Source organism: Podarcis raffonei, chromosome 8 (genome assembly GCF_027172205.1).
Source record: "Podarcis raffonei isolate rPodRaf1 chromosome 8, rPodRaf1.pri, whole genome shotgun sequence".
Taxonomy (NCBI): domain Eukaryota; kingdom Metazoa; phylum Chordata; class Lepidosauria; order Squamata; family Lacertidae; genus Podarcis; species Podarcis raffonei.
In genome coordinates, this window is record NC_070609.1 from 79,113,738 (window position 1) to 79,134,614 (window position 20,877).

At 48.6% G+C, this 20,877-nt stretch overlaps 1 protein-coding gene across 8 annotated transcripts in view; it reads right to left on the reverse strand.

Moving 5' to 3' along the window:
• UBR4 (ubiquitin protein ligase E3 component n-recognin 4) overlaps positions 1 to 20,877 on the reverse strand; it is a 141,382-nt gene that overhangs the window by 105,011 nt on the left and 15,494 nt on the right. For all 8 annotated transcript variants that reach the window (XM_053401007.1, XM_053401005.1, XM_053401001.1 and 5 more), the window contains exons 12-32: positions 20,778 to 20,877; positions 20,534 to 20,671; positions 19,978 to 20,092; positions 19,653 to 19,840; positions 18,428 to 18,587; positions 17,557 to 17,645; positions 16,168 to 16,337; positions 15,537 to 15,819; positions 15,184 to 15,316; positions 13,758 to 13,837; positions 12,627 to 12,755; positions 11,764 to 11,946; positions 10,491 to 10,613; positions 9,524 to 9,753; positions 8,053 to 8,177; positions 7,698 to 7,795; positions 4,846 to 5,003; positions 4,050 to 4,259; positions 2,941 to 3,042; positions 1,891 to 1,991; positions 724 to 922 (exon numbers count right to left, since the gene is read on the reverse strand). In XM_053401007.1, the coding sequence (XP_053256982.1) occupies positions 724 to 922; positions 1,891 to 1,991; positions 2,941 to 3,042; positions 4,050 to 4,259; positions 4,846 to 5,003; positions 7,698 to 7,795; positions 8,053 to 8,177; positions 9,524 to 9,753; positions 10,491 to 10,613; positions 11,764 to 11,946; positions 12,627 to 12,755; positions 13,758 to 13,837; positions 15,184 to 15,316; positions 15,537 to 15,819; positions 16,168 to 16,337; positions 17,557 to 17,645; positions 18,428 to 18,587; positions 19,653 to 19,840; positions 19,978 to 20,092; positions 20,534 to 20,671; positions 20,778 to 20,877 (3,114 nt within the window). The remainder of the gene's footprint in view (positions 1 to 723; positions 923 to 1,890; positions 1,992 to 2,940; positions 3,043 to 4,049; positions 4,260 to 4,845; positions 5,004 to 7,697; positions 7,796 to 8,052; positions 8,178 to 9,523; positions 9,754 to 10,490; positions 10,614 to 11,763; positions 11,947 to 12,626; positions 12,756 to 13,757; positions 13,838 to 15,183; positions 15,317 to 15,536; positions 15,820 to 16,167; positions 16,338 to 17,556; positions 17,646 to 18,427; positions 18,588 to 19,652; positions 19,841 to 19,977; positions 20,093 to 20,533; positions 20,672 to 20,777) is intronic.

Below are 20,877 nucleotides of genomic sequence, written 5' to 3' on the forward strand. Positions count from 1 at the left end.
TTGAATCGAAACAGGGATTCGGGAGGCTATGGGGGAGGGCAGCCGCTCAACGGCAGAGTGGCTGCTTTGAATGCGGACGGTCCCGGCTCCAATCGCCGGCTGCATCTCCAGGTAGAGCTGGGAATCTGCTCTGAAACCCAGGAGAGCCACTGCCAGTCAGTGTATGAATCACTGGCTCCTGAACTGTTTTCAGGGCCCCAGCACCTCCTTGGTTCCATGTACTCATCCCCAGCGCCCCACGCCCTACAAAAAGGATCATTCAGAATAGTGGTTTGCACGACCTGCTATGAAGCTCAATTAACTGCACATGCATTCCAAATCCAATCAAAGCTATTCAGGTTAATCAATCCAGCAAACTGATGAACCTGATCCAGTGATACCAGCTTTTCAAAGTCTGCTAGCTGCAAGAGCCTCCGATATGACACTTACTAACTACTTCGTTGTCCGTAACTACTTAATGTGATGGATAAGCCTGCGGAAGTGGCACCATTTCCCCAATTTAAAGTCGCTTAGCAGGAGTCTTGCATCACCAACTCCTCTGCCTCTTAGAGCCCTCCTAGGTAATTCCACCCCCTTCCTCAGGGGGCAGTATTGCCCACTTTGGGAACCACTGGTGCAGAGAGTACTGAGCTAGATAGACCAATGGTCTGATTCCATATAAAGCAGCTTCCCATGTGGCTAGAAACTAGAAGCTCCCCACCTGGATGGGGCCGATCCACCTACCTGTTCTCTCGGACAATGTAGGTTGTCAGCAGCTGGAGCAGCTGCCTGTTCTCCTGCACCACCTCCAGCTGGTCAGACTCTTTCGGGGGTGAGGTGGTCATCCGGGTCAGCCAGGCCTGGAGGCGCACAGGCTCCACGCATGCCAGCTGGGCCAAGGAGCCGCACAGGCGCAGGAGGCTGGGGTTGGGGCTCTTCTCAGCTAAAAGAGGCAGAGAAAAAGAAGGTGGAACTGAGCAACCAGCAACCTCCACGGAAAGCCAAGAGGTTCGGGGGCAGAGATTGTATGGATAAGATCCCAGGTTCAATCCGCGTCACCTTGGGAAAGGGCTGGGGAAAGACTCCCTGTCTGAAGGCCTGGACAGCTGCTGCCAGCCACTGCAGACAATAGTGAGACAAGTGGTCCAACAGTCTGACTCACTGTATCAGGCACCTTCCTCTGCTCCTAAGGCAGTTTCCCCAAGGGCTCACTAGCACTTATTTTACCGGGGGTGGGGGAGAAAGAAAGAGAGAGAACGCTCTATCCCAGTGGAGCCACCAGCTGTCGTTGGACTACAACTCCTATCATCCCTGGCAAGAAGGACCAGTGTTCAGCAATGGTGGGCGATGTAGTCCAGCAATAGCTAGAGACCCAATTTTGAGAAGCACTGCTCTAGCCATATACTGCAGGCTAAGATCACCTGCATTTTGTGAGTTATCTGATGAGTTTGCAGAGGAAATCTGGTAGATGTCTGCGAGCTTATTTTGCAGACCCAGTTTCAAGAGATTTTTGCAAAGCAACAGTGTGTCTATAAAAGAGAGCTGTAGAAATTCAGAAACAGCTGCCTTGTTCCTTGAATTTGGGCAGCCACAAAAGGGGAGAGGAAAAGAGAAGGATGTTATCCCACAAGGAGGAATGGAGATAAGGGTTTTTCACATGATCTGACGCAACTGGGGCTGGCGGTAGCTTCCCTCCATCCCTCCCCTCCATCCATCCAACAGCCTCAGTAGTAGCTGAGGGAAGGGGAAGGTTTCAGATGGAACCGGGCCCATGCACCAGCAACCGTGTTAAAGCAAACACCTCGCCAACGTTCTGCACAATGTAGCAATCATTAAATGCAGCAAAGAGTTTATTATTCCTGTACAAGTCAAAAGTATAGCCACAAAGCAGGACCGAGCAGGACCACTCACTCAGCTGGAAGAGCTTGGTGAAGAACTTCAGGACCCTGTTGCAGAACTTCGCCGAAAGGCTTTCGTTGGCCGTCGCCATCATGATCTGCACCAGTTCTCCACTGGTTCAAAAGGAACATTGGATAGAAGGCATTAGACAAGATAGCTGGTAGCCACACAGCTTACGTTAAGTGTCACGAGCCTGAGAAAATGTTGGAATTTGCAGTCTGTCCTCCCCACACTACATGCCATTAAGCCCCTTTGATGGCAAAATGGAACCGCCATGTTTGGAGACAGCATAACTTAGAATAGCAGATATATGGGATTTAGGTCCTTGTATTAATTTACAAAGCCCTGACCAACTTTGGTCCAGAGTGCCTCAGGGACTGCCTGAGCCCTTAAATTCCAGCTCAGTCGCTGAGACCACCTGCAGGGAGCATCCTTGGGTCATTCCCAGAGTTGGAGGGGCTCATTTGACAACAATGATACAGAGCCTTCAGTGCAGGTGCCTTTCATTTCATGCCTGCTGAAAACTTTTCTATTCTGTCAGGCCTATGCAGGTGATTAAGAATCTCTCCATAACAGCTTATTTCTGATCTTAGGATTTATATATGGTTTTTCATGTGGTTTTTGTAAACCACTCTGGTTTTCTCTTATGAAAAGCAGTCTATTTTTATTAATAAGTAAGTAAAAAAGTAAATAAACAGGGGAAAAAGCTTTGGCCTCCGTTCCTCCGCTTTCACTTTTCTTAGAGGCATCTGTCTGGACACCTTTCAAAACTAGATGGACATTTGCTTAGGCTCTTAGCACATCTCCCAGCCTCCATAAACCTCCTGATGTTTTGGGACAACTCCCATTCAGCCCCAGTGTATACAGGGAGTTGTCATTCAAAATATCTGAAGGGCACCAAGTTGGCAGAGGGTGACATAGCTGGGACCCCTGTTGAACTACAACTCCCATCATCCTTGGTCACCTGGCCAAGCTGCACAGGAGTCAGGAGCTCGGCAGCACCTGAGCAGAAGGGCATGTCAGAAATGCGGAGGTAACAGGGAGGAGGATGGCCATGCTCACCTCTCGGAAAAAAACTCTTCCATCGCTTTCCGGGCCTGGCTGCTTTCCAGTTGCTTTTCCAGATGCTGCAGACATTCTTCCAAGATGGATTCATCAAGGCCACTAAGGGAAGGGGAAATTGTTTTTCCAGAGATGGAAACTTTACCTAGAGATTAAGTCTTACCAAGCACGGGACACATTTTTAACAGTGGGGAGGGCAGCATTGGTTATCCACTTGTGTTAATGGGAGGAACCCACTGCAGCCATGGCAGTTCAGTTTAAAAACGTAATCAGGCCAACGGCCTATCTAGTCCAACATCCTCTTTTCACAGTTGTCAATCAAATGCCTGTGGAAAACCCAGAAGTCCTCCTTTATACAGCACAGAGTTAAACTATGGAAGTCGCTCCTGCGAGAGGGTGTGATAGCCATGTTAGATTAAAGCCGCAGCAGGTTTTCTTTCAGGGGGTTGGACGGGATGACCCGTGGGGTCCCTTCCCAACTCTACAATTCTATGTTAGTTGCTTAGAAATGCTCAAGGCCTTTCGGGGCCTTCTTATCTCATGAGCTGCATTCCCTCTGAGGGAAGAGGGGCAATAGGGCCCCACCTTTTTAGTGAATCAGCAGAACAACAAGGAGCCTGCAGAAGAGACCCAGCTAAGACCAGTTCTGTGGTTCAGCTGTACAGAAACAGCTACACGTGTTATATTTAAATTTATCTGCACAAGGGTTTTGCTCTGCTGAAACAGTATAAAAGCGCTTTGGAAAAGAATGCAAGCAACGGAGGACATTGCATTGCCTCCAGGGAAAGAACCGGGCATATATTTAAGCAACAGCCACCAAACTAGATGGCTTTAAAAGAGGACAAATCAAATTCACACAAGACCAAGGAGATGGCATTTTATGGCTACTAGCCTGGTGGCTCTGCTCTGCTTCCACAGTCGGTGGCAGCAATGCTTCTGAGTAATAGTTACTGGAAACCTCAGGAGGGAGTGTGCTCTTGTGCTCAAATCCTGCTTTTCATCTTCCCATTGGTTGAGCACTGCGAGAACAGGATGCTGGACTAGATGGGCCTCATCCAGCAGACTCTTCTTATTGTTCAAGGCATTTAGGGCTGTGAAAGAATCCATACCTGTTGGGGTCAGAGTGATTGGCCAGGATGTTGTAACAGCCCATGATCAATTTCTCATAGACGCGTGACAGGAACTCGTCCGATTCCGCTGGGCCCAGGATCCTCTCGAGGGAGTTGCTGCTGATCTCCGCTACGCTCTCCGTGCTGGTCTCCAGGAGAAGGGGAAGCAGTGTGCGGATGACCTGGGGCGGGTTCAGTTCATCTGACCAGCTGGACGTGGAGGGAGGGAAGGAAAATAGAGCATTCAAAAGGCTGATGAGGAAGGGGCCCGTAGCTCAATAAAGGAGCACCTGCTTTGCAGGCAGGTCCCCATTTCAATCCCGTCAGATCTCTAGCTAGGGCTGGAAAAACCACCTTTCTAAAACCTAGGGGAGCTGCTTCTAGTCTGTACAAACAATACTGACTAGATGGGACCAATGGTCTTACTTGGTACAAGGCAGTGTTCTGTGTTCCTTCGTCCAAGGCAGCCTTTCTCAACCTGTGGGTCGCCTGATGTTGTTGAACTACAACTCCCATCACCCCTAGCTAGCAAGGCCAGAGCTCAGGGATGATGGGAGTTGTAGTCCAACAACATCTGGCGACCCACAGGTTGAGAACCACTGGTGTAAGGGAAGAGCCCTAGCTCAGTAGAAAAGGATCTGCAATGGTATCTCCGGGTAGGGCTAGGAAATGTCCCGTCTGGGGAGCTGCTGCCACTCAGTACTCAGACAGACAGACAGATGGCCCACCCCAAAGTGATACCCATTGGTCTAGATGAAAGAGGGGCTGTCTGTGAACCAAACACATTTCCGCTTACACAATGAGGTCACCAGTGAGCCTGACCAAGGAGAGGAGGGTCCGCTTCAAGGAGGCCGCAAGGGGAAGGCTCTGGCTGCAGAGGGTGCCGAGGTGGGCGGCTTGCACCGCGCTGATGTAGCTCTCCGCTGGGATCGTGTCGTTGGCAAAAGCGTTGCGCTAGAAGCAAGCAAAAGAGCATCCAATGCTAGTCCTCCTCACAGTAGGTCCACTAAATTAATTAACATGCCTCTCCCAGGTCCATTCATTTCAGAGTGTCTACTCTGAGTAAAACTGAGTTAGCTCCAACTCATTCGCTTTTGTTTTTTAAATACATTTCCTATATACCCTCTTCATTTAATATTTATTCCAGGGCTATTTAGAGTGCACAATTAAGAGTGAGTAAAATATGCAAGAAAACGTTTTTTTAAAAAATCAGCAAATAAATACAATACAGTGGTACCTCGGGTTAAGAACTTAATTCATTCTGGAGGTCCGTTGTTAACGTGAAACTGTTCTTAACCTGGGGCACCAGGCCGCCACCACACAATTTCTGTTCTCATCCTGAAGCAAAGTTCTTAACCCGAGGTACTATTTCTGGGTTAGTGGAGTCTATAACCTGAAGTGTCTGTAAACCGAGGTACCACTGTACCACGGAAAACTTGACTCCCAGGGTGTATAAAATTTAAGGGGTTGTACCCAGCATTGGGCTATGCAGAGGAGATCCACTGAAACGAACGGTCCTATGTCAGGCATGTCCATTCATTTCAATGGGTCTACTCCGAGTAGGACTTAGTTGGCTACAGCCCTAAACAGCCCAGGGGAGTGTTTCAAAATCCAGATTTGGGTGGGTGAAAATACAGGTGAGAAAGCTGCTTCTTTTTAGAATGTTGGATTATTTTGATTGTTGTTAGCCGCCCTGAGCCCAGCTTCGGCTGGGGAGGGCGGGATATAAATAAAATTTATTATTTATTATTATTATTATTCTTTTATGGCCATCAGCTGCAGCCGTATGAAGAAGACACAAAAGGCTTCCACTTCAATGGCTACAATCTGCCTCCATGTATAGAGAAAGTCTTGCTTCTGAATACCAGTCACTGGAAACTGTAGAAGGGAGGGTGGTTTTGTGTGTGGATCCTGCTCGGGGGGGACTCCCCCATTGAGGCGTCTGGTTGGCCACTGTGAAACAGGATGCTTCACTAAATGGGCCACTGGCCTGATGTAGAGGCTCATCTTATGGTTCTTATCACACCATAAGGCAAGGTTTTGCTTTAAGGATAGCTGTCCCACAGCTGCTTTTGGGGGGTTGGTCAAGTTAAGTTTTAAGCACCTTTTCCCCCTTCACCTCCTAGAGAGAGAGACCTCATAGCCAGCTTAAAAAAAATAAATTGGTAGTGCTCTGCTGAGTTGTTTTTTTTAAATGTATTTTTATTAAAGATTTTCTTGAAGAAAGAGACCTCATAGCTAGCTTGAGAGATGTGTTTGTTAGGATATAGTTCCTTTCCACCTTAAAAGGGAACAGGCATGACTGTTGTGTGTCACATGCCTGTTTACTTCCAGCACAGTCTGTGGGAACTTCCGTTTGTATATTGCTTTTGCTTTACTGCTGTTTGCTTGGAGACGAAGGGAAGCAGACATGTTTTTCCTGTGTTCCTGAACTATGCTGAATAAATTGCTGTAAAAAATGCTCAAACATGTCTCTGTCCGCCACTTCCGTTGTGAGGATTTATTCACTCTGCTGATAAGAGCGTGCCGAGTCTCTAACCGTATCTGAGGCTCGTGTCGCTGACTGATGCTGTACTGGAGATTGCCCGGCTGCCTGCCGGTGGCTGGAGCCAGCTGGGGCCTGACAAATGCCGCCGTCTCCCCGGCAGTATCCCAACAGTGTTAAGCAGAAGAGGAGATTAAACCAGCGGATGAGCCTGCCATCTAGTGGGCAGAGAGGAGAGCTCACCACTGTAAAGGTCCACTGAATGGGGACAAGGAGGAAGGAGAGGAACATGTGAGAAGGTGAAGCAGCCAGTGTGAGCTGCTTCCTTTTCCCAACAACCAAGTTGTTATCCTCGGACTGGGACTTGAGAGACCAGGGTTCAAATCACCTCTCCGCCATGAAGCTCACTGGGTGACCTTAGGCCAGTCACCATCTCTCAGCAACCTACCCCACAGGGTTTTTGTGAGGATGAAATGGGGAAGGGGAGATCTGTATACACCACTTGGAGCTCCTTGGAGGAAAAGGCAGTATATAAATATAAAGGTAAAGGGACCCCTGACCATTAGGTCCAGTTGTGGCCGACTCTGGGGTTGCGGCGCTCATCTCGCTTTATTGGCCGTGGGAGCCGGCGTACAGCTTCTAGCTCATGTGGCCAGCATGACTAAGCCGCTTCTGGCGAACCAGAGCAGTGCACGGAAACACCATTTACCGTATTTTTTGCTCTATACGACGCACCAGACCACAAGATGCACCTAGTTTTTAGAGGAAAACAAGAAAAAAATATATTCTGAATCTCAGAATCCAGAACAGCAAGAGGGATCGCTGCGCAGTGAAAGCAGCAATCCCTCTTGCTGTTCTGGCTTCTGGGATAGCTGCGCAGCCTGCATTTGCTCCATAAGACGCACACACATTTCCCCTTACTTTTTAGGAAGGAAAAAGTGAGTCTTATAGAGCAAAAAATACGGTACCTTCCTGCCGGAGCAGTACCTATTTATCTACTTGCACTTTCACGTGCTTTCGAACTGCTAGGTTGGCAGGAGCAGGGACCGAGCAATGGGAGCTCACCCCGTCGCGGGTAGCAAATAGGAAAAAAAATATGTAGCCCTTTGCCACTGCAGCCAGAAAATAAACAATAATAATAATATTTATAAAATTGGACTTACCCATGAGCCAATGTTTGGGAATTCATTGGTGTGGATGTTGTTCCATGATTCGCACAAAGATTGCACAGCTGCAGGCAAGTTCTGGACGAGGGCTGGCCCTGCTCCACAGACCGGCAAACAGAGACACGCTTTCAGGGCACGAACTCAAACTCCACCCAGGAACTTCATGGAGTTGGAGAGGCTCCAAGCTCAGCTGCCCGCTCGCCCCCTCCCCCAACCAAGTGGAGATGCTGGAGACTGAATCCAGGACATTTTGAATGCATGTGCTCTACATACGGAGGAGCCGTAACATCATCTGGGAATGCAATCACAGCGGTGAAGCCACACCAGGGAAGGAGGGCAAAAAACAGCTTACCTAAAGTGTTGGATTTGCATCGGCTGGAGCCGATAGCCAGGACGGCTGCATAGCCCTGTAGCTTCTCCTCTGTGGGCTTGTTCTCAGAAGCGCCTTCTTCCGAGAGGCTCTGCAGTAAGTAAGACCTGCACCAGGGACAGGGAAGGGGAGGTTGGGAGTTCCCGATTCAGACTTTTGGGGGTCTCTGAGAAAAGATATCTCCCTCTCTCAAAATACTCCAGGCCACCTGAAGAAGCTGAAAGCTGGACAATTCAGGGCAGGCATTTTCAAAACTGTGGAACTCCCTCCCACAGGAGACAGTGATGGCCTCCAACTTGGATGGCTTTAAAACAGGATCGGATAAATTCGTGGAGGAGTTCGATCTTTTAACATTGTCTTTTATGTATTATGACTTTGCTGTTGACTATCGTCTAGTAATTATTTCCTGTAATTACTGAGTGTGAATTTCTGTTTCGCTATTATTTGCTGATATTCCAAGAGTTAATTTTATAGTGCAATATCTTATTCTAAATTGATCATTGAACATGACTTTATTTGATATAAGTTGCTTATTTTAAAGTCATATTTTTATTATGACTTATTTGCACTGGATCAGAGTGGTATAGGAGATGTGCTTTTGTGTTGCGAATTGTGCTTTTGTCTACGGCTTGAAAACTGCCTTGCTTGTATCAATATAGAAAGGCAGTAAACAAATTAAAAGTGAAATGAAAAATGAAGGCTAAGGATATGCTCCATCTCCACTGTTGGAGGCAGTAACACTACTGAATATCAGCTGCTGGGAATCACAGGTGTGAAGAGTGGGTTGCTGCATTCAGGACTTCCTTAAGGGCTTCCCTTAATGGGCATCTGGTTAGCTGTTGTGAAAACAGGCTGCTGGAGTAGATGGTTTGGTTTCTGTGTGTTGCCACTGTGCACTGCTTGGAGTCACAGGACTCTATTTACATTCCTGGGATTCCATACTGTTGGAAGTCTCACAGGAGATTGGAGACGGATGTGATGTTACTGGTTTCCTGTTCTTTTGTTTGTGTTCAGTTGCTCTCTGCTCTCACAGAGAGAGGATGATTTCTTTTCTGTCTGCGTAGCCACAGAAAATAAAGCATAGCGATGTAGCCATAAATCTTATCACTTCCACGTGCTGCTTTGATTCTCTGCTGAATGGGGGATGTGCCTGGAGCCTTATCAGAGGCTCAGGTCGTTCATTATCGTCGGAGCTCGGGAGTCGCTCGGTCGAACACAGATTTCTACAGATGGGCCCTTGGGCCGATTAGGCAGGGCTCTTCTTATGTTCTAAGGCAGGGTTTCCCCAACTTGGATCTCTAGCTGTTTTTGAACTACAACTCCCATCATCCCTAGCTACCAGGACCAGTGATCAGGGATGATAGGAACTGTAGTCCAAAACCAGCTGGAGACCCAAGTTGGAGAAACCCTGTTCTAAGACAACCCTTCCAGGAATATGATGTAGCCCACTTACCTGGTGAAGGTGGCATAGGTGTCGATCAGCTGCAAGGTAGCCGGGAGCAAGTTCTTTGTGATCTCAGACGACTTGTGGGGGTCGGTCTCAGCGGCCAGCTTGGAGAAGTGCTCGTCAAGGGAGACCTGGACCTTGGAAATGGCGGCGTCCAGGGTATAAATCGACTGCAAGCTGGGGATCTCGTGCAGCCTAAGGATGGTGGTGCAGTCGATCCCACAGAACGAGGAGATCTTTGGAAAGAATGGCAGCGGTTATTTTTACTGAGAACCTTTGGATCCCAAACATTCCCTCCTAGCAGGTTTGGGGTGGCTTGCATGGAGCCAACTTGGTTTATTCTCAAAATAGAACCCTGCAATAGTACGGTAGGTTAAGAGAGACTTGCCTGAAATTACCCAAATGAGTTTCACAGGCAAGATAGGATCGGGAATCTGGGTCCTCCACCCCACATTCTGACTTGTGCTGGGCAAGTTTCATTCAAAAAGATGTCTGAAACATCTGGATATTGCCAGGTCGTTCTATTATTATTGTTACCCTCCATGGAAGATTCAGGACAGACAAAAGGACTTGTTAACCCAGTGCATAGTTAAACAACAGAACTCCCTCCCATAGGAGGCAGAGATGGCTGCCAAATTGGATGGCTTTAAAAAAAGAGGATTGGACCAATTAACGAGAGAGGATATGGATATCAGTGGCTCCTAGTATGGTGGCTATGTTCTGCCACCACAGCTGGATGCTGCTGGAAAACCACAGAGGGCAAAAGTGCTCTTGTGCTTGGGTCCTGCTTGCAAGTTTGCCACAGGCACCTGGTTGGCCACTATGAGAACAGGAGGCTGGGATACACAGGCCATTGCACTGATCCAGGATGTTCAATACGTTCTCGTGTATCTAAGTCCTCTCACTACCCTCTGCATTGCATCAGAGCAAAAATCCAGCTGCCGCCACTAGTTCTATCCACCTCAACACACACCTGTCTGGCAAAGTACTCCTCTGCTATTTCCACGTCGTACTTCACACAGCTGCACTTGACCGAGGTCAGCTCAACGAGAGACGTGGCGTGTTCAGATTTCATGCCCTGCTTAACAAGGTGATCCTAAGCGAAAGGAGGAGAAAACAAAAAGATACAATACACCGTGGGAAGGAGAACTGCAATAGGCCTGCAGCATCTCTTACGCTGAAAGGTGATTTCATGAAAAGTGCATGCCATAGGGAATCAAATGGGTAGCTTCCGGGGTCTCAGCAGCCCATGAGAACAGAGAGTGGCTGTGTTTGACCACAACGCTTAAGCATTAGAGTGGTACCTCTGGTTACGTACTTAATTCGTTCCGGAGGTCCGTTCTTAACCTGAAACTGTTCTGAGGCACCACTTTAACTAATGGGGCCTCCCACTGCTGCCGTGCCGCCGTGCAATTTCTGTTCTCATCCTGAAGCAAAGTTCTTAACCCGAGGGACTATTTCTGGGTTAGCAGAGTCTGTAACCTGAAGCGTATGTAACCCGAGGTACCACTGTATTGTGTTATTATTGTTCCATCTCTGAAACACTCTCCCACACCTAAGATTGGCTGGCGCCAACATTGTCAACTTTTCAGCACCAGGGAAATATTTTTTTTGCCGTTCCATGTATGGGGGCAGTGGCTATTTTAGGTGTTCATCCTGTTGCTGGGGGAAGGAGGATATTCTTGTTTTGTAACTGAACAGCTGTTGCTTAACAGCAGCTTGAGGAAACAACCAAAATCCAACAAGCTGTGGCTAATCTTAGCTATAGTTTGCTAAAACAACAACAACAATTTATTTGCACCCCGCCCATCTGAATGGGTTGCCCCAGCCACTCTGAGAGGCTATAGGCTGGGAGCCTATTTATAACTATGATTTATTTAGCTGCCTTGTTTCAGCAAACCATAGTTATAATTAATGACAGTTTTGACTTTGGAGATAACAGCTAAGCTGTACATAATCCTAAAGTAGGACTTCTTACGGCTCAATTGCAGGAGGGAAGTACAAGTCTGCCTTGGTGTAACAGTAAACCATGGTTTAGCTGTATTTATTTATATGTGTCAATTCCAACAAACCAAAAAAGTCTCAAAGACTTACAAGGAAAGGAAAATGCAATACGTGGCGAACACAACCATTACAACAATGCTACACAGTGGATCACTGGATGTGGACAAGCAGGGATAAATGGGGACGATCCCATCTAGACGACCTACAAAACCTCAAGTTCTCAGGCCAAGCAGAGCAGCTACCTTGATCCAGCTGACGTATGTGGGGATACGCAGACGGGAAGACCAGCGCAGGGTGTGCAGGATGTCACACTCGCTCATCTCAGGGCTGTTCATCGCCAGCTGGTTCATGTAGTTCTTGGAAGGTGGCAAGATCCCCAGGATCCGCCAGAGGATCAAGAAGTAGTATTGAAGCGCACAGGCCTCCTGAGCAAAAGAGGAAGCAAGAAAGAATTAGCTAGCTGCAGTTCTGTTACAGCAGTCCAACCCTCAGGGGCTAAAACTGAAAGGGAAGCCAAAGGCAGGGAAGCCTAATTGATGTAGAAAGCCCTGCAGAAGGACATAGGAAGCATCCTTCTATTGAGTTGGCCCATCGGTCCAGCCAAGAACATCCTTGCCAATACTGACTGCCAGCGGTTCTACAAAGTTTCACAGGCAGAGGTCTCTCCCAACCCTACCTTCCAGAAATGCCAGGGATTGAACCAGAAACTTTCTGCAAGCAGAACACATGTGCAGCCATAGTACATGACCCTTCCCTCTGATACAAATTTCATGTCTTGGGCAAATGAGGGAACCCAGAACCTTCATCATCATGCCAGTTCAATGACCAGAGTCTCAAACACGCCTCTATCATCTACTTGAGACCATCTTTACTTATTCCACTGCTGCACTAGGTCCCACAGCTGAGCCACATTGCTGCCGCCTGCCCCACCCGCAAACTGCACAGTGCAAAAGATGAACCACCACTGCCAATAGACTTAGTGGACAGATCAGCAGCTGAGCTCCCTGCCAGATTCATCTAGTGAAACAAATTCAAGTTTATCTGGAGAGGGCAGCAGAAGAACAGCCACATCAAAGTCTGGCTCAGGAGCCAGGGGCGCCCTTACCAGTGCGGTGACATTTTTGTTCTCCTTTCTTCGGAGGGTGTCAAACTGGGAGCCAGCAGCCAGCAGCGAGGTGAGGGCCGAGTACAGGTCATCGTATTTTGTGGCCTTCGCAAACAAGACCTCGCACACCTGAAAGAGAAGCAGAGAGGAGTCCAAACTGTTTCACTGTGGCTTTGCTCCACTCGCCACTCTGGTTCAGAGGATCTGCTAAAAGTACAATTTTGCCCCCACAGGAAAAATGCCTTCCTTTAGGCCAGTGGGTCCCAAAGGAGGAAATGGGGAGAGCTGAGAGGCAAGGGGGAGGCAGTGAGGGACAGGAGGTATAAAAAGACTTTGAAAAGCTGGTATTGATGGATCAAGTTATTTGTTGAATTAACTGGATTTTGAATAAATGTGCAATTAACTGTTAATTAACTGTAAATGTTTTGAATTTTATTGTGTTATTATCTTCCTTAGCGGATTGTGCAAACCACTGTTCTGAATAATGCTTTTTTATAGGGAAGAGGGTGTTGGGAATATTCCATTTCACCTTAAGGAGCAGACATGGAACTGTTGCATGTCACATGTCTGTTTACATTCCAGCACAGATTGCTGGAAACATCCATTGTGTGTATAGCTTTTGCTTTTGACTCTGTCTCTCTGAGAAGACAAAGAGAGAGACGACTTGTTTCTTTGTCCTGATTTATGATTAATAAATCTGTAGTTGTAGTATGCTTCCACAAGCCTCACGCCTATTCTGTGCGCGCAGTTCGCTCTGCTGACATAGTGTGCCCTGGTTTTGAAGCCTGGGTCGCTGATTTACATCAGAGCAGAGGCCAATGGGTCTTCGCAGCGGGACAGCTGGAAGGAGACGACCCAGCTGGGGCTAGCCAGCTGGCCTTGCAACCCTCTGCATGCAGACAGAGGGCACTGGGGCACATGGGTTAAGACCACACCCTCAAAAGAGAAAAAGCAGCTATTCTAAGTTTGGGGAACACAGCTTTAGGTCTTGTATGTTGTACGTGCAATGATCAACTGGGGCCCGCAGTTGGTACCAAGCCAGCTGCCAAACACTGCTGGACATCACCAAGGAAGCCTTGCCCAGTGTAGCAAAATTCAAGTCCTACAGGGATGGGAGATGCTTATAGGTACCGTGTTATCAAGGCGGTTCAGATCGTCCTCTGGTGCTTCCGGTGAGAGAATGCAGTAGAACCTGGGTTGGGGGGCTGCATCTGGGAGAAAGAGAACAATTCAAAGGACTGGGTTATTTTAAGTTGTCTCCAAGGGAACACAGACGTAAGTGATCCTTGAAACCAGGACAGCTAGGCTTTCAAATGCCACCCCAAAGGGAATAAAGAATACAGAAACACCACTGCCAAAGACATAAGTGACCCAGCCACCCTGCAATTGCCCATGCAATTCCCGTTACTGCAGACGAGGGAGGAGAGAGCTAAGGTTACCCAGCAAATTCCTGGCAGTGCTTTGTGAAGCAGGTACTCTGAAGCAGCTCTGCAGCAGCCACGAAGTGGCCAGGAAGTCCATGTAAGTGGTGCAGGCTGTAAAAGGGGGGAAGCAACTTCCCTCCATAACCAGAATGGAAACACAGGAAACTTTCCACTTACATAAAGGTTACGCTCCTGGATTCCGTGCATTTAATGTGAAATTGCATATAGTGGAGAACATCATCTAAACACCCATTAAACACCCTCTCTGCCACTCTCTCTCCCATCTAGACCAAAAATACTGTATCCCAAAATATCCAAATTGGATATTTGGAATTGAAGCTCTGGGGCCAGTTAGAGGCTGGAGGATGTGCTGAAAAGCAGCCGCTGCTGTGCTACCATGCGCCATCAGCTGTTAGGCAGGGAGACTGTGCAGTCTAAACAAAGCCCCGCTGCTGTGCCTCTGGTCTCTTCCAGGCTTCCTCCACCCTTACAGACATTCTCTTTGGGCTCCAGGGAGGGTTGCCTTACGAGCCATGAAGACTCTCCAGTTCTCTCCCATCATTTCCTGGTCTGAATCAAATTATTTATTTCCCAGCACTATGCGTATATGCGGTTAGATGTGGGTCAATAGTGCATAAGCGCGGGGAACACCTGTACTGCAGATTGGCCATGCATTGTGGGGGCGGGGAGAGAGAGAGAAGAGTCAGCATGGAAACTCCAAGCATCAAATACATCTCCAAGCTCCAAAAATGGACAAGCCTCAGATTGCCTCAATAGGAGATGGGAAGCAGGGCTGTCAGCTTTGCCAAAGCTCAGCTCCATCAGGCACCTCCTGAACTGTGCTAGCTGATCTTTATCAAAACAATTGCTTAAAAATGGCGGCCCAAGTTCCTTTCTTCCCTCTCCACTCCCTCCCTGCCCCCTTTCCCCATGTGGGTTGTTTTCTCAAGATTGAAAACCAATTGTATTTAAAGCCACTCTTGTGGAGGCTTTTCAGCTGAAGAGAGAAGATACACTCATCAGCTCCACCACCATGGTGAATTTTTTTAAAAAAAAGATTTGCTGCATTCGGAAAAGTCCTAAAATAAGCTTGGAACCTTTTGAATGCCACTAACTGTCGAAGGAAACCATACCTGATGAGCAGTGCTTGGCCCAGTTCTCTTCCACTTCCTTGAACCCGTGGTAGAGGGGAGAAGAGGCTCGCCGACTGCCATCCTGGGACCCGCCAGCCCAAACAATGGGTGGGGTGAGCAAGTTGTATTGCACCTAAAAAGGCAAGCAGAGAGAGGACAGATGTGAGGGGAGCAAAGGATGACGTAAGGGTTGGCCGCTCATCACAGAACCACAGAACTATAGAGCTGGAAGGGACCCCCAACGGTCATCTAGCCCAACCCATGTGCCGCAATGCAGGAATCAAAATTAAAGAATCCCTGGCCTGAGGAATGAAGCACCCAGCAGCGGAGCAACACCCATCCACAGTGCTCACCTGTTCGAACAGGTACACCGGAACCTTTGAATATTGGTGAAGCAGGTAGTCGAAGACCAAGAGGAGGCGGGCCAGGAGGAGAGGGACACAGCTCAGCTGCGAATCCAGGTTGGCCATCAGCTCCAGGATGGTCTGGATGCAGAGGGTCAAGACCGACCGGCGGCCTTTCTCGGAGAAGCTGTGGAAGATCAGCAGGAGCAGCTGGAGGTGCTCAACGTTCAGGTCCTCAGTGTCGCCAGGGAGCGTCCCCTGCATGGCATTCTGCTTCAGGGTGCCCACAAACCTGCCAAGGGGGGAAGGGAAGAATCAGGGAACGGGTCACAGCAAAGCAAGGAGCTCAACAGCACCAGGTACAACTCTGGCAAGGGACAAAAGCTACACAAGGAAGGTGCTGACTTGGGAAGATTCCATCGCTTTGGGACTGCCCTCCCCTGGAATGGCACCCGAACGTCTGAGGGCAGTGGAACTTCCAAGCAGGGGCTTTAAGGTCTACCAACATGTTTTAAGAAGTAGGACTCCAATCTTAACATATATAAGGGACACGGTGGCATGGGAGATACTAGTTGATGAGACCCGTTGTTTCTTATTCAGCAAGGCCTTGACTACAGCTCTCCTTTAACCCCTTGCTCACCTCTCCCAAACCTTCAGGCATTCGGGCACGTCAGGGTCTCCTTGGGTGCTCGCTTTGTGCTGCCAGATGAGGAGGAGCCGAGAGAGGACAGACAAGCTCTGGGGGTGGATGTAAAGGGGCCAGGGGCCTTCGGAGAAAGGGGCCACGCCCAGCTGCTGCAGGAGAGTGCTCTGGCAAGAGGGGAAAAACAAGTGCCTGCATGAAGTCCTTCAATAAAATCTAAACAACTGCTGCTAAAGAGGACTTCCTTGTCAGCATAGAGGAGCAATTTGGGGGATGTATGAAGCTCCCTTATATTGAGCCAGACCATCTAGCTCAGTGTTGACTATAGTGATCAACAGTGGCTCTCATGAGTTGTTGTTTTTTTATTTACTTCATAAAATTTATACACTCAATTTTTAAAAACAAACCACCACCACCCTCAAAGCAGTTTACAAAAAAGGTAGCACAATCAAGCTATCAGTAAGAAAAACTAGCAATAATTTAACACTAAAGAAAGTTAAAATGACAACAACCTAAAAACAGATTTTAAAAACTCACATCAACTTTCTAAACAACTGGGTAAGTAAAGGTAAAGGGCCCCCTGACCATTAGGTCCAGTCGTGACCGACTCTGGGGTTGCGGCGCTCATCTCGCTTTATTGGCCGAGGGAGCTGGCGTACAGCTTCCGGGTCATGTGGCCAGCATGACTAAGCTGCTTCTGGCGAACCAGAGCAGCACACGGAAACACCCGCTGGAGCGATACCTATTTATCTACATGCACTTTGACGTGCTTTCGAACTGCTAGGTTGGCAGGAGCAGGGACCGAGCAACGGGAGCTCACCCCATTGCGGGGATTCGAACCGCCGACCTTCTGTTCGGCAAGTCCTAGGCTCTGTGGTTTAACCCACAGCGCCACCCGCATCCCAAACAACTGGGTAGGCTTGTCTAAACAAGAATGTTTCTAGCAGAGGCCAAAACTAGTATGGTAAAGGCAGCTGCCTAGTATCAAGAAGCATGGAGTTCCAAAACGTAGGTGCTGCCACACTAAAAGATCCAGTTCTTACAAATACGGAATGAGTGTTATATGGAATCTTTAAAATACCGTGGATTGAACCTGCAACCTTCTGCATGCAAAGCAGATGTACTACCACTGAGCTCCTATCATTGTCCTTGACCACTGGACCATGCTAGCTGCTGTGATCAGGAGTCCAATGGTTCCCAGGCGGCCACAGATGGCTCCACAACTCTGTTCTAGATTCAACTTGGCCATCAAATTTTCAGACATTAACACCACCCCACCATTCCCCTATGCTAATTTCTAAACTGCTGGCCCTGGCTTTCCTAAGAGGTGGGGGGGGGGCCCTAGATCCTTCTTATTACTCGCCCCACAAGCAATGCAAGACTCACTTGCAAAGTGGGGGACTGGAGGTCCGAGGTCACCAAGGAGTGGTTGAAGTGATACAGTGCAGCAGCAAATTCCTCCTCCTCTGTGGTACCTACGACAAAGGGCAGAGTCAGCTGGTTATCCCAGGATCCCACCGCTTCACACAAAATAAACAGAAACCTGGCATAGCTAAACGGAACCTCTCAGTTGAGGTGGTGTCAGAAGGATACCCTTTGCTTACAATTACACTCGTCCATCTTTGATCTTCAGCCAGAACTTTCAAGTGACGAAAGACGCCACCAAAGATGGCCACCCCCTCTATGTCCCTCTTTCTCCAGCAGTAGAGGAGACGCAGGGCTGCCATTTCCAGGGGCAGCTGCAAGACTCCTGCTTGTGTACAATTCTGCCCTCACAACAATCAAATCATATCTGCCAGGTTCAGAGACAGCTAGGGACATGCCCTATGAAAATATGAAGCTGGCTGGACCATGTCAAAGCCAGTGATCCATCGAGTTCAAGAGTGGGGAAACCTTTTATTCAACCAAAGGGCCACATTCCTCTCTGGGTAACTTTCTGGGGGCCACATGTCAGTGGTGGGCGGGGCCAGAGGCAAAAATGGGTGGGGCAATGAAGGTAAATTTTTCTTTGCTGGAGATGGCTAGTTTTTACACACGCCCTTCTCTACCTTCCATCCAGGCAAGCCAGAAACATCATCAGAGCTCAAGTAGACATTCCAGCCAGGGAAAAAAACCATTCAAGGAGGATGCAAAGCAGGATTGTGAAGGCCTAAGGTTGCCCATCCCTGATCTAGCTAAAGTTCCCCTCCAAGGTCTCAAGCAAAGACACTAGGCTAGAATGGCAGGGGGTGGAGAGAGAAAGGACTTGCTCCCCAACCTTTGATCCCGTCCTTGTCCACTTCCTTGATGATGCAGGCCAGCGTGGCCATGTGCTGCTCTGTCAGCGAGACGCTCAGGTAGTTGCGTATGAAATTATTCCTGGAGTCCAGCATGGAGGAAGTCACAAAGTTCAGGATATTGGAGGCCAGGTTTAAGAACTAGAAGCCAAAGGAGAAGAAGAGACAGGAGAGTGAATGAGCCAAACAGAAACTGGAACGGAACCAGGAGGATAATACCGTATTGGCCTGAATATAAGCCACACCTTTAAAATTGGAGGGGGGTGGAGAGAAAAAGAAGCCACTCCATTCCTCGTGGCTCCTGGCTGCATAATGGGGGTGCGAGCCATGTTGTGTTGCCAGCGGCCTTTCCCCTTCCTCGCTCTCTCGCTTCCTGGCCTTGGGGAAGAAGGCGAGGGACTACGTACAGGGTGGGTGCCGCTTTGCCATGCTCTTGGCACTGTTTGACTAATCAAATGGTCATGAATATAAGCCGCACTTTAACTTTTCACAGTCAGAATTTGGGGGGAAAGTGAGGCTTATATTCAGGCCAATACGGTAATCAGCTGTGCTTTCCCACAGATCCCAGTCACATCCCAAAAATTCACTTTTTGTATTCAAAAATAGAAGGCCCAAGATTTTTTGCTTCCAAAGGCCAACAGGTATTGAATATGGTTGTCAGTACTGTCCCCCACGCCACCCCATACACACCTTCCTGGCCCATGTACTCCTTATTGAAAGTCATTGTGTAAAGGGCGCCTTTTATACGGTAAACTGCAGTAACCGGTGTGAGTGTTTGTGTGTACAGTGATACCTCGGGTTAAGTACTTAATTCATTCCGGAGGTCCGTTCTTAACCCGAAACTGTTCTTGACCTGAAGCACCACTTTAGCTAATGGGGCCTCCTGCTGCTGCCGCGCTGCCAGAGCACGATTTCTGTTCTCATCCTGATGCAAAGTTCTTACCCCGAGGTACTATTTCTGGGTTAGGGGAGTCTGTAACCTGAAGTGTATGTAACCTGAAGCGTATGTAATCCAAGGTACCACTGTACTTGTCTCAAAACAAAGAAACAGAATAATCTTTGGGTCCTCCATGAATTTGTCCATCACTGCCTCTTGTGAGGATGAGTCTCATGGTTCAACCTTGGGTTACATACGCCACTGATTTCAATGGGTCTACTCTGAGCAAAACCAGCTGGACACAACCCTAGAAAGTTCCCACCACATACCAGTTCTGGATCTTTGCGACTGGCCAAGATGTTCCCGTTTTCTCCGGCGGCCTGCTTGTTGGGGCTCTTCACTCGAGGGGAGCTCTCCAGGGGTGGGGGTGGGGGTGGTGGAGGAGGGGCCACTTTCTCTTTGCTGGGAGAAATGGTCTCCTCGAACCACTGCCCGAGGATGGGCTCGCTGTCGTCATCTAGGGAAAAAACCCAAAGTAAACACAGAGATTGCTTAAGAGATAAAGAGCGTAACATGCAATTAAGGGTCTTCTACTGCTTCTACTGCTGCCACCATGATATACAAATCCCCAGGCCTCCCCTGTTTTGCACGCACCCTGGCTGCTGTCTTCGGTGCTGCTGAAATCATCCTCATAGTAAGTGTTGGAGTCTGTGGAAGCGCTCACGTCGCTGCTCATGGAGCCCTTTCGTTGTCGCTGAAGAACACAAGCCTGAAAGTTTGGGTCGGCGGGGTGGGGTGGGAGGGAGAAGAAAGACCAGACCAGGTCAGCTGCTTTCTGCATAGCTTAGCTCTTGAAAGCTTAGACTTCAAAGATGGAGGAGGAGGAGGAGTTTGGATTTGATATCCCACTTTATCACTACCCTAAGGAGTCTCAAAGCGGTTAACAATCTCCTTTCCCTTCCTCCCCCACAACAAACACTCTGTGAGGTGAGTGAGGCTGAGAGACTTCGGAGAAGTGTGACTAGCCCAAGGCCACCCAGAAGCTGCATGTGAAGGAGCGAGGAATCGAACCTGGTTCACCAGATTACGAGTCCACTGCTCTTAACCACTACACCACACTGTAAAAGATGACTTTTACAAATGATGTAAAAAAAATTGAGCGAGTTTCTAGATCTCCAGGTTGCAGGAAGCCCAAGGGGCCCGTAAATACCTTTCTGTACGAGGTCGACAGCAAAGTCAGGAGCAAGTTGGTGAGGGGCACGGAGTCGATCAACCGCTGAATTCGCTGGATCGATGTGCTCTGGGCCATGATGTTCAGCACAGCCGGGGGGCCATCGGTCTCCCAGCCCTGGAGGATGGAGGGTTAAAGCTGTGTTATTTTGTCATGTTTGGAAAGCAGAACCCATCAGAACCCTGATCCGAGTTGTCTGTCTGTCTGTCTTTCTCTATCTCACCTTGTGAAGAGCTTCAACTTGCAGGTCTTGGAAGAGGGAAGTAAGCAGCTTAATGGCATGGTTGGCAAGGACAACAGACAGGACGCCAAAACCCTGGTGC